Source organism: Amyelois transitella, chromosome 15 (assembly GCF_032362555.1).
Source record: "Amyelois transitella isolate CPQ chromosome 15, ilAmyTran1.1, whole genome shotgun sequence".
Classification (NCBI taxonomy): domain Eukaryota; kingdom Metazoa; phylum Arthropoda; class Insecta; order Lepidoptera; family Pyralidae; genus Amyelois; species Amyelois transitella.
In genome coordinates, this window is record NC_083518.1 from 3740739 (window position 1) to 3754275 (window position 13537).

A 13537-nucleotide genomic window follows, 5' to 3' on the forward strand; every position below is an offset into this window, starting at 1 on the left:
ATTTATTGTTTATTACATAATTGAATAATAAATTAAATAATAAAGTCTTGTTAGTATGATGTCAATGTGGTAATCGCGATTCCAATGATACCGAAGCAAACGTCCGCACCGTTTAAGTAGTTTCAAAGAACTGTCGAATCGTCTACTTATTCGTAAGTTAGTACCACAAACTATAAAAGATTTAAGATGTTTATATCTACCTACCTTAGTAGTTTAAGATGTTTATATCTACCTACCTTAGTAGTTAAAAAATTTTATCAGACAAATTTTTGGTGGTTTAAATAAATATTTAGCACAAAGCTTTAAGATCCTGATATAGTACCTACCCATATAGGTACGAACTTGATTTCATATCTAAGTTTTTAAAGTTCCTATTTTATGTGGTGTTTGAGTACATTGGCGGCGCCAGACAGTTACACCATACAGATTTCATCTGTGTTATTTTGGCGGCAACAATACGTACGTGACTGCCATTTTCGGACACACATTATGCTTTTTTGGACTGTTTTTTTTTACTAAAAACATTCTTAATCACCCGATATGGTGACATTAATGTGCCTATTGTCTGCAGTTCAAGCGTGTGATTGCGGGATTAACTTTTTTAATCAAATTAAGACACTTAAAAGTTTTAGTGGAATAAGTGTTTCTGGGATTCAATACTTTGAAATACTTACTTATCAGCTTGACTTGGTATATTTACGGGATGTACTTAGTCATGGACAGATCTGTTGTACCTCCTGTCTGTAACCAGCCTAGTGATATTTTAATTTGAATTTAACTGAATTTAGAAATCGTCATTATTGGCAATAGCCAATAATACTTACTTATACCTATAATTACATGTTTTATTATCTTATTTACATAAAAAACCAGGGACTTATTTCTATAGTTTGCAGTATAGTACATAACAGCCATGCAACCCAACGTATAGAGTGGAAAAAGGAAACGACGAAGATGTCAATATTTCCTCTTTTTATCCAAGATGGTGTACCTCGGGCTCCTCTCCAGAAGTTGTGAAGATGTAACCAGGAGGAAGAACTGACAAATACCGTACGCGGCGGGCGGGGGAAACTTTATGTAGCGTGAATTTCAGCTTGAAGATATCAATCACAGTGAAAAGATGGCGCTTTGCGCTATCAAATTTTTCACAAGATAATAGGATCGTTGTTATATGTTTCAAGACTATTTTGTTTTTAACGTACAAGTTTGTACTTCAAAAGCTTATGGATTTGTTGTCTTTGAAAAGTTTCTTAATATAAAAAATAACGTGCCGTGTGGTTCCCGGCACTATTACAAAAAAGAATAGGACCACTCCATCTCTTTCCCATGGATGTCGTAAAAGGCGACTAAGGGATAGGCTTATAAACTTAGGATTCCTCTTTTAGGCGATGGGCTAGCAACCTGTCACTATTTGAATCTCGGTTCTATCATTAAGCCAAATAGCTGAACGTGGCCATTCAGTCTTTTCAAGACTGTTGGCTCTGTCTACCCCGCAAGGGATATAGACGTGATCATATGTATGTATGTATGTAAAAAATAACACCTTTTGTAGCATACAACGTAGAATAACCATTAAAGATTCTTCCACGCGTACTAAGTCGCGGGCTACAGCTAGTCTATCTATAAAAAATATCACTAAAACATGCAAGAAAAATAACGCAGTTTTGTTTTTTCGAAATTTATTTATATAATTCGCAGTATTGTTTTTTTCGAAATTTATTTATAGTATATGTAGGTATACTTACAAGTAAATACTTATGTAGCTAGGTACCTATTAAGTAGGTAAAGCTTGTAGGTACTTCATTTTTTTAAGTTTGTACCTGTAATGTAGTCACTTACCAACCACATTTGTGGTTTGCGTTCCACGAAATACAGCAATCGTGATAAATTGAAGATAAATAAAAGAGGTGAACCCTAAAATTAATTACAATTCGCCTGACACAAGCAATTTACGCCTGAAGCTCTTCATATCTTACTTCCATATTAGGAGTGGACCGGTTACATACTCCTTTTGGCAATGTTTTTGGGCTTTCGAAAACATTGGAAAGTACTTACCTACCTACCTAAATAAACTTCATTATATTTGCATATTAAATTAGTGAGTTTGTATTTGTGAGTCGTAAGTACCTAGTTGTAAATGCGTCTATGACCTTAGGATACTACCTTAATACGTACATACATATAGTCACGTCTATATCCTTTGTGGGGTATATAGAACCAAGTCTCGAAAACACACTGAACGGCCACGTTCAACTGTTTGGCTTAATAATGGAATTGAGATTCAAATAGTGACAGGTTGCTAGCACATCGCCTACAAGAATCCTAAGTGTATTAGCCATGGATATGATAGCCATGGTCTACTTTTAATAGATCTACAATATCTATTAACGAAAATATTTTTGGCCATGACGGACAAGTTTGCTTGTAGATAGTGTTTTTGATTTAACTACCTTTTTATTCTGAAACAGTGCCGTGTCCTGTGGCACGAATAAAAAAAGCATAAGACCACTCCTTCATTTTCTTATGGATGTCGTAAAAGGCGACTAAGAGATGTCTTTATATTTTATAAACTTGCAACTATTCTTTCAGGCGATAGGCTAGCAACCTTTCGCCAAACAGCTGACAGTTGCCTATTATAGTTTTTTCAGGACTGTTGGCTAAGTTGTACTTACTGTTCTACCAACTATCACAACCTGAACAAAATCTAATCGGCAGTGTGTTGTGTGATTTACACTAACTTTGATACCCAAATGCGACTTATGCCCGTTTCTACCAACGAGTCCTTAATTCACCCTAAACTAAGTATTACATAAACTAAGGGTCATCTAAAATCAGATACTTACCTATATTCATTTTCACTACGCTAGGTGTTTCTTGTTAGGGGCACCCCCAGTTTAATGACGATTCGAAAGGGTGGTTGTTCTGAAATTTAACTATTAACTTTATCTTTTTATCTTTTAAATTACAAATTATGTTCAAAACAGAGTTTAAGGACAAATTTAAGGGCTCCTCTTTATTTTTAGGTAACACTTTAGCAGTGGTGAATATGAATTTATAGTAAGGGACATCCTAAATGCTGCTTAGGTGACACTAATTTAAGAATCGTTGGTGGAAACGCATAAAAGGCTCCTGTACATTATGTCACGTGATACATGCAGAAACATATCATTGCTATTGTAAATTTTGTAGGAGTCTTTATGAATTATTTCGTAATAAAACTACTAGATTCGTGTTCTACGTGACCTTGGAATTTTTAAATTTACAATTGGTATAACGATATCATCCAATTCAAATAAGAAAGTACAATAAAATGTAAAAATTTATAATTGGTAATAACATTTTTTGTTATATTTGTTTGGTCAAATGTGTCATTTTACAGATTTGAATGAAGAACTGGAACAAAAGTATCAAAGGCCAAGTTTATTTAATGGCAAGAGAATTAAGTATCCTTTTTGCTAGACCTTTAATACTTACCACAGAACCTCTATCTTCACTGGAGTCTTGAGAGTCACTAGATTAAGCCAAGATGTCCTTTAATCTATTTTGTAGCGTCTCAAGTTGTCTCCCAACTAAAAAGCAAAAATAAGGAAATTAAGTTTTTACCAGATTACTTTAAGATAGTACACTGATATATAATAACCAATTGGCCATAATAAATTGTGTAAAGTACTTGGACTTAGGTACTTTAAAATTATTTCTTTAATTCATGACATAAAAGAGCAAAACTCTATTGTTTCACCTTATGTTCATAATCATTAAAATACTGAAACCAATAAAATAACAAAATCGCAGCTACACAATATCATACACTTGTTGAATTTTTATATGAAATTATCACTGGAGTGGTTATTTATACATACCTTAATAGTCTCCTTTAGTTTAATTACATTTATTACTCTCTTCATGCAAGCTTAGTGGTTACATTTTTCTTCAGGTGCACCTATACAACACTGCATCTGAATTGTGACTAACTTGACATATATTAAATATACATAATAACAACAGTAACATTTTAAAGATTGATCACTAAATGTGAGTGAGTGAGTCCGTGAAGGATAAGTGTGTGAATAATATATGTGTGAGCATATAAATCACAACTTAGAGAACATGAATTACATCAAGATTTCTAAGGGCAGTGTGGACTGACATGTGTTTTCAATTTTTGCACCATAGACGGTGGGCTTCAATGCGACCTTCCATTGTGTAGTTCTTCCCATCTTTTATGAGATCTGGGTACTGTTCAACAAAACCGAGCAAACTGTTTTTGTAAGACCATTTTATCACCATCTATAAAAGTTATAGAAGTAAGTCTGCTACCGAATCTAAGTGATTTGTACATACATATAATCACGTCTATATCCTTTGCGGGGTAGACAGAGCCAACAGTCTTGAAAAGACTGATAGGCCACATTAAGCTATTTGACTTAATGATAGAATTGAGGTTCAAATAGTGCCTAACAGAATAATCCCAAGTTTCAAAGGCCATAGTCGCCTTTTACAACATCCATGGGATCGAGATGGTGTGGTCCTATTGTTTTTTTTATTGGTGCCGGGAACCACACGGTACTAGTGATCTGTGTCGGAGATAAAAATGGTACCTTTTACCAGCACAATAGAATGTAAATCAATTCAAAAGTCAATTGTGTTCTTAGATAAGACTGGCAGATAATCATTTAATAATTAGAAAGTAACATGAAAATCCTGATAAGTAACATAAAACAAAAACAAAACAACGAAATAGCCAAGCCTGCCGGCAGTGTTGCCAGTATGATTTCCCAAAAAAGGACTGTTGACTTTCTGAAAAAGTACGGTTTTCAACTTCAAGGTACGGTTGGGTCGGGATTCTGCAAAAACTAGATTTTTTTCCTTCGAGTTGGCTGTCTGCGATCATAGGTTAGAAAAAAGCGATATAATATAATTGATTTACAAATGAATTTGTTCGATATTGGCAATCGGTAATAATATTCTACTTTATTATCTAGTTCTTGCAGAAGTATCCTGACCCGTATGGTTTTGCTGAAATGTTGAAAAATGCTCGTAAAATAATAATTTAACTTACCACGAGTTTATAAATAAATAACTTGCTAATACATGCTTGAAGCTTCAATAGTTTGGATATGTTTCATTCTGTCTGTATCAATTGTCTTCATTTCTATCTGATTCATTGTGTTCTGTGCATTCCGCAAACTTTTACTTTGACCGTTTACAGAGTATATACGTTCACAATATTAATAATTTTCTTATTAAAAATGTAGGTAAGTATAGGTAGAAAAGAAAGTTATGAAACAAAAATATTGAAACAAAGTATAATTTCGTATTATTGAATATCAAATATTAGAATCACATGCATTCATACAATTGGCTAGGTGCCAGCCTTCGGAAAAATATTTACAAAAAAATATTCATTACTTTAAATTCGCGCGAAAACAGCCGGTCACGTCACATTACAATTTCTCGCCAATCAGTGAACGCTGTTTGAAACTGACAGGTGACGTTTTGCTTGACATTTTCTGTGAGATGTATGTGACGTATCACAATATATCCACAGATAAAAAAGACAAATCTATTTTGCGAAAATAAAATATTTAAAATTTCTTATAAAGCGATATCTATTGTGCCATTATTCTTTGGTTACAAGCTATCTCAAGTATCATATTTAACATATTTGATGTTTCATCGTTACAACTATCAAATAGCCAATTACTTAAATGAATTTATGTGATATACGTAAATACTCCGGAATTTTCTGAATTCGGTTGTTAATTCACAAGATGGCAACCCCAACAAAACATTAAAAAAACAGGATTTTTAGCATCAAACTTATCTGTTTCATTTTGACGCTAGTGGTGATTATTAATTTTATATGTCGACCAGAAATATAGCAGACTTTGCCACACTGCGGATAAAAAAAGCAACAAAAAAAAATAACTGGCAACAAGGCTAAAAAAAATGTTACCATAACCCGACAATATTCAGTAATCAGTGTTGCTCTATGGTCTTGCTTGTTCTTACATCTTCTAAAATAAGTCTGATTATATTTGACAATTTGACAGTTTACTCAATATGACATACCTATTTGGTGTTGCTTTGCTAAAAAAGGACTGATATAAAATATATATTTACGAAAATGAACACTATTTTAATCAACAGTTTTGGCTACTCAAAAATTTCATTGAAACACTTATATTTTTATGGTATTTTAACAATTGTTAAGTCAACAAATAACAATCACATTAATTTCTTTGCATGTATTTTTAAATCAAAAAGAAAATATAAATTTATATTTCGCTTTTTTATTTTTTATGGTAACCCTGAAAATCATATCATGTCATGGCGTCGGATGATTTAGCATCTTTTTAGCATTTAATGTTTTTTATAGCATATGTTATATAAAAACAATTCCAAATTTACAAAGTTAAATAATCTTAGCAAATTCTAATTTGTCTCACATAGCCAAATCGCCTCTATCGCGACTATGAAGTCGCCCTATTAAAAAGGGACAGCCGGCCCCCGTACTACCTATCTCGCTCGGGTCGTTTTTTCGATAGGTATCTATCAGTTATCAATCCTGTTTAGGGTATAATGTTATTGTGTAAAATGCATAATTAGCGCCCTCGTTGACAGGTCTGCAATATTTCTGGTCAACCTATAAATAATTTATTATATCAAACGTCCAAGGCGATTAAATATAGTTCTACCCTTGACCATCAGATCGGAACAGATAGTTTGCAAAATTTTAAGTTGTTTGTCAGTATCTATTTAATAAGAATGAATGAAAGGCAATAAACCACACCTTGGCTGTGGTGATAAGAAAAGAAATAGCATTGTCATTTAGTCACACAACTTTGCCTTCTTGCCATGCAAACAAAAATCATGCATGAAAAATGCAAACCATCATCAACATCAACTTACCTTGACTTAATGTTTCTTCCGTCTCGAGATTCGTATTGTTTTCTCAATCAGTTATGTGATTATCCGAACAACAGAACACAGTACTTTATATTAAAACCAAATTCTAATCATACTTGTGAAAATAAGTTATCTTTAAATATTTAGTTCGATCTCGGTTTCAGATTGACTATTTGACATTTGGTGATAATCCCGCCAATTCTTTGAGTCCTGCAGACCGCAGACTATATTTTGTTTTTTTTTTAAGTTCATCGTTTCTTAATAAGAAAGGCAATGAATGTAATCCAAACAGCTAAGTCTTATTTGTTTGGAAGAAAAAAGTTTTTTGAACACAAATTCAGAATGTTGAGCAAAACATAAAAAGGCGATTTTTTATTGTTTTTTACCCTTTGTAGGTTGTAGTGAAAAATAAACTACTAATATGGAAAAGGTACGAAAAAGGTACGGTCTGCACTGAGGTACGATAGTGGTACGGTTGTGTGATGAATAGTACGGAAAACCGTACTTTTTGGTACGGTCTGGCAACGCTGCCTGCCGGGTAATCCGATAGAGCCGTGCTTAATCTACCGAGTTGACAGTGACATTTTATGTCTGAATCGGTGTCGGTGACAGTGACATTTCTTGTAGTTATAGATATACATTTCTCATGCAAGGAGTTTTCCTTGCTTGAACTAAGAAACTAAAAAAGAAGGGAAAAATGGACATTTCGGGAAAATTTAGTTAGAATGAATCTTAAATAGTTCTTCCTATCCTACCTGTTTCATTGAGCTTCTTCACAGCCGTCATCTATATATAAAATATCAAGGGTGATCTATCTTATTAATTTGATGAAGAGCTCATCTATTTGTTGTCCTCTTATTTTTTTAATGTCTTTCTTTCATCTTATTAGTGCGTCCTCACTTGGATGGGTGGCAAGTTGCACAAAATTTACTCTAGCTCCTCTGTGCATGTTAATCAATCAAATTAAAACTCAAAAAATCAATAGATGGCAGTCATATTTTTTGGCCCAGGTAGCATAGTGACAAGTGCAATAAGATTTTTTTTCTACGGATCTCGGGTGCCTCTACAGAGGTAAAGACGTAACCGGGTTTGACGCCAGGAGGAGGAAGAAAAATGTTTACTTATAGATACCTACTTATATTAAATATAAGTTGCGCCGTGGGGTTCCCGGCACTAATAGAGAAAATAAAAGGACCACGCCATTTTTAGCAACAAAGGGATAGGTTAGGTATATATATTTGGGATTCTTCTTTTAAGCGATGGGCTAGCAACGTGTCACAGTTTGAATTTCAATTCTATCATTAAACCAAACAGCTGGGCGTGGCCACTCAGTCTTTTCAGGACTGTTGGCTTTGTCCGCCCCACGAGTGATATAGATGTGATTTATGAATGTATGTATGTGTATGTACTTATATTTAAGCAACAGGATGTAATCATGACCCAAGTCCTGGGTCATGTTCCTCTGTAGGTCAGATGAGTATCGCTTCTTGTTATACCTACCTACCTACCTATTTTATCTACTCCATTTTTGGTCATAGATGGACTCCGGACATTCTCCAAAGACAGGGATCGCCGTGTGAACTATTGTCAGTTAAAAAACTAACATAATATACATATATTACAAAATATAATGATAAATAGAATATGAACGGTTAGGGTTTCCTAAAAAGGTAACCGAGGGAAGATGGAAGTTTCGTGTTAAAATCTGAATAATTCATTAGTTATATCGTGGTAAGGGTTACCCGGGCTTCTCTTTATTTCTCATAAAATGGCAAGAAGGCGCTAAAAAGACAGTCGTTAAACTGATACCAGTTTCGGCAAGTTCCACGCATAAAAAGAAAGACTGGACTGCCTACCAATCTAGGTATATGTCGTCGTTAGTACAACAAGAGCTATAGATATATCCCCAGTTGACGTCACAAGAAGAAACATGGCCGGCTGCTGAAAGCGCGCGCGTGCCGAAGCCGCAGGTAGTGTGGTCCACGAGTACGCGGCCCGACTCGATCGACTGGCGGTTCAGTACCCCGGTTGACGGCCGGCGAGGCGGCGGCGGCAACGGAGCCCTACTGCAAATTACGCGCACGCCGCCTCTGCGCGATTTTCTATCTGTAAATATTTTTCGTACACAAACGCCTAATGTGCAAGTGTCATGCGAGTCCAGACTTAATAAAATAAAAATTATTATATGTGTTTTGTAAATCATCTAACGCAACATCTTTGATATGATCTTTACCAATGAATAAACAATAATGGACGTAAATATTAATACTTACGTATTTGAGGACAATGACGTTAATTTAAAGTAGATTCAGTGTTGTTTCCGATATTGGTGTTAAAACTGACGATCACATATTATGGCCAACAGGAGTGTTACGTTGGCTTGCTTTGATAATTTTGACTGTATCAGAATCCTGGTGTGATTAGTGTAAGGAATTATATGTCAATCCTGTAAAAAGCAGCTGACAATGGCGGAACGTGAACGTCCTGCTAAAACCCCTATCAGGGTGGGATTTTACGACATCGAGAGGACCATTGGCAAGGGAAATTTTGCCGTCGTTAAACTAGCACGACATCGAATAACGAAGACTGAGGTAAGGGATACAATTAATGAAGAAAATAAACTTTTTGTTTCTGCACTTAATGAAGCAATTTAACATTTAGGTATAAAGGGCTCACAACATGAAGGACCAAAAAGGAAGCACCCAATTATATATATTAGAAATTAGAAACAGGAATGTTTTGAGTACGAAGGTACTAAGACCATCACCAAAATCTAATTTACTGCATTGGTATTAATAGAACTTTAGTCTCAATTTATTTATTGACAGGGTGATGCGACTTCTGACTAAAAATCAAATACAGATGGCAGTCATGATGACGATAAATGAGTGCTGAATCTATTTACATCTCCATCAATGAATGTTCCAAAAGGGATACGAATCCTATTGTAACCAATGGCAGCAATTTTATAAAGGACTGTCTTAACCTTTTAACCATGCGCAGATCTAACTACCTACTTATTTCCCGCGAACCCTTTGGTCTTGAAATGTATTCCACCACTAGCATGGTATATGCACCACTGGCTTACTAAGATCCCTCTTCTGAGGTTCATTATTGCTACTACACTTACCCTTTGCTTGTTCTATTTCGTATAGTTACCGAACTTATTACCCGAGACTTATTTGGTTTTACCACTGAAACGTATTGTAGAAACGTACGTTATGAACTGTAAATTGATGAGCCAAAGTATATTATGTGTAGCATATTATAAAAACACTCATCTCTATCAAGAAATCACGCTATTTGTCTCAACCGCAGGCTTGTCAGGGTCCGTGCAATAGAAAGAACATATTACTTCCAGGACTACGCACGAAATAACTGAACTGAAACTCCCACGGGTTGCATGAATAATTAAAACAACATTTATAACAAACCACTCTCATTGGACCAGCTACTTTAGTGAAAGATTATGTAATTAATTTGTAATATACCTACGCAAATAACATGAAATACCATTAGTATACGAGTAAAACAGGTTTAATTAGTACGCGAAGTACCAAATTTGAAACTATTGACAAAATCTTTTCATTTAAAAACATTATCACCAGATTTTCCTCTTCCTTTAACAGAATTCTTTCGTTTCAATATCTGCGTTCCTATAATGATTTTTTAAACAATGAATCGATCTCCTCTACACGAAACAAATATCAATATACCTAACTACTTAAGGATTTTTAAGAATACGTCAAATAGTGCAACATAGATAAGCAGATCATTACTGATAACGTTATTAACCAAAATGTAGTATGATCACTATTCCATTAATTATCTTTTAACTTAGTTTTATGTTGGTTTTATTAATTGTACAACGTATGGTTAACTTACCGATAGCCACCTTTATGAATTCGGATAAAATCCAAGCAGAATGACGATGCAATACAAATCGGTCAGGGGAAAACACCTTGGGTTTTATGTGCCGTAGTTGCGATTATAAATAAGTAAACAGTCTTGAATGTAACTTATCAAATTACAATTAGTATCTACTTAACTATCTCTTTCATGAAAATCAATGAAATACGTAAACCATAATTTATTAACTACTCTTTTCTGAAAATGATCTTACCAAATAACTGAGTACCTATTGCGTCTTTCGGCAGAATTATAATCGAACGAAATTAGAATTCTGAAAAATAATTAGTAACAGTTACAGTTAAAACTTTTCTTTACTCTTATGATTTTTGCCAGTTGCATTACTTTAATTTAGGTCATTTTTAATCCCAAACAAACTGGAATGCTACGTTCAGCTGTAAATAATGAACTGAGATGTAAATAATCACAGGTTGCTATCTCATTGCCCAAAAGAATATCCCAAATTTTATCTAAGTTTTATACAGAAATCTTAATAATTAAAACGCAAAGGTTATGTGTGATCTATCAACGCACAATTCCAACTACAAAATTCGGGCTGAAATTTTGCATGCAGATAGTAACGACGTAGTCATTCGCTGAGAAAGGATTTTGGTAAATTCTTGAAATGATGGGATGGGAATGAAAGTTTGAAGGTATGAAAGATATAAGTTTCGGCGGGGGCGGAGCTGCTGGCACTAGGAACTTTCCCAAGCTATAAACTATAAAAATAATTTGGTATCCATGCCCTTTGTCACGTGCGCACCAGCATTCCAAACAATGCGGACGCAAGATAACGATGACAAAACGAGATTTTAAACCGTCGAAACTATTAACGGAAAACCTGTCTTGTTAGCCACTTTGGTGCATCTTTAATGTGCATTTGGAAATTAAAAATGTAGTTATAGTTAAAAATATTTTGTGGTTTATGTGATAAAAATATTGTAGGTTTCGTCACGCAATAGTATTAAGTTTAGCACGACAACTTATCAATAAAAATGAACAACATACTATAACACTTATCAATGAAAATTTCAAATTAACTATTCTGTATTTCTAAACGTTTAAATAGGATTATTGTGTATTAAGTTCTATTGTTGAATTTTTTTGCCGTTAACCTACGCAACTATCACTTTTTCGATAAACAAAAAGTTGTATTTTTGGAACTACGTTGTACCTACCTATTAGTACCTTTCGTGTATTACGCTGTATGAATTGAAATATGGAAACAAAACAATAATGTTATTAATAATAGCGATATATTTGGCTGAAGGTACACGAAGCTCACCATTTAAGTTTTAATTGACCATTGAATCATTGATATAATTATATAAAATTAACAATATCTATAGTTACAGAATTTGATAGTGCCTACTAAATTAAGTGTAAAAAATTATGAGTTGTTTAAAAAGTACCTAGCTAATAGGTATCTTAAATGTTTATCAACTTAACAAAATTTAAAAAAAACTTTCCATCCTTAAAAAATATTAGTAGGATACGAATACAATTAACCTGATTTTATCAGTAAACAAACAGGTATAGTACTTGTTTTAATATGGGTTTTTTGGTAAGTTATTGTTGCTTCGTAAAAGAGAGGATTTTTGAATTTTCTAAAATATTTATTGTGTGCATATACTTACCATACTAAAAAGAACTAATGTTACGTTACATAGATAGAGAGGGTAGTAAAAACATAATTAAAGCAGTTAACGTACAAGAAATTACGCGTCCACGGCACCAAACTGGGTCATTGGCCGAATACTGAGCCATCGCAGTGAGTCACTCTCTGCGTCTATATGGACGACTTTCTAACACCTGACTTTATTGATTTTGTTCGTCGCATCTCATTTATAATCAAATCAAATGCATTTATTATGAAGATCGCGAATATGTATGAAGTGATCGTTAATTCTGTATTCTCTATCGTCTGTTATAGAATATTTCAGATGTTATTATTATGATAATTCAATAGGGAAGTCGCTTTTTACCATCATTGCCAGTAAAAAAGAAACTTTAGAAATTCAAATATAGTTATGATCTAATAAATTTAAAAATAAATATTAGAGCCCTTAGAACAAGATTAATCCAGCAGACAACCTTATCGTTTCCTTATTACAAAATACCAAATTTTCCTGTACCCATGTTAATGATCTTTGATCGTTTTTGACACCACAAGTAGCATGTTTCGTCCGTGATAATTTATCTAATACAAACAAACATAAATACGAGGGCATCGCTTCGTCGAATGCAGTAAAATCAGAACGACTGCCCTCGGCCTTCGGCGTTGTATACACTGGTTTCTTCCAGTTAGTCAAAGAGAAAATTACTACAAATTGACCCAATTCTGCTGACATAATTTGATAGATGCTCATTATCTATGAATAATTCGGTTTCATTTATTATTGAAAGGGTCAACATTGTTATTATCCAATACCGCTAAGACTTTTTAGGTAATTTATGGTATCTAGTTATAACTCCTGATTACCTATTTTCGATACCCCAAAATACCTTATATATTATTAATTTGAATGAGCAGAATTTAGAAAATAATTTGAATCATTGAAAATATTCCAAAAAATCTAAATCACGCATTGAATGTGTTAAGTGAACGTGATGGAAAACAAAATTTACGTCACGTCTGAGTATATCGCAACGACAATAGCTTTATAACTATTTCAACAATTATCTGCAACAAAATGTCGTTTTACAACTTAATTAAAAC

At 33.8% G+C, this 13537-nt stretch overlaps 1 protein-coding gene and 1 long non-coding RNA gene across 3 annotated transcripts in view; one reads left to right on the plus strand and one right to left on the minus strand.

Moving 5' to 3' along the window:
- Window positions 1–1714: 1714 nt before the first annotated feature.
- LOC132902563 (uncharacterized) lies at window positions 1715–7437 on the minus strand. 2 transcript variants are annotated; one of them, XR_009657181.1, is made up of 3 exons: window positions 6913–7437; window positions 3861–4797; window positions 1715–3569 (listed from the first exon to the last, which is right to left on the minus strand). It is a non-coding gene; the product is annotated as an uncharacterized LOC132902563 (long non-coding RNA). The 2 variants fall into 2 exon arrangements; XR_009657182.1 differs by having other exon boundaries at window positions 3861–3967; window positions 4599–7437.
- A 1430-nt stretch (window positions 7438–8867) lies between these two features.
- The window catches only part of LOC106135736 (serine/threonine-protein kinase SIK2), a 52458-nt gene continuing 47788 nt past the window's right edge, over window positions 8868–13537 (plus strand). Inside the window, exon 1 of the mRNA XM_060948047.1 lies at window positions 8868–9500. Coding sequence (XP_060804030.1) covers window positions 9375–9500 — 126 coding nt within the window. The 5' untranslated portion in view covers window positions 8868–9374. The remainder of the gene's footprint in view (window positions 9501–13537) is intronic.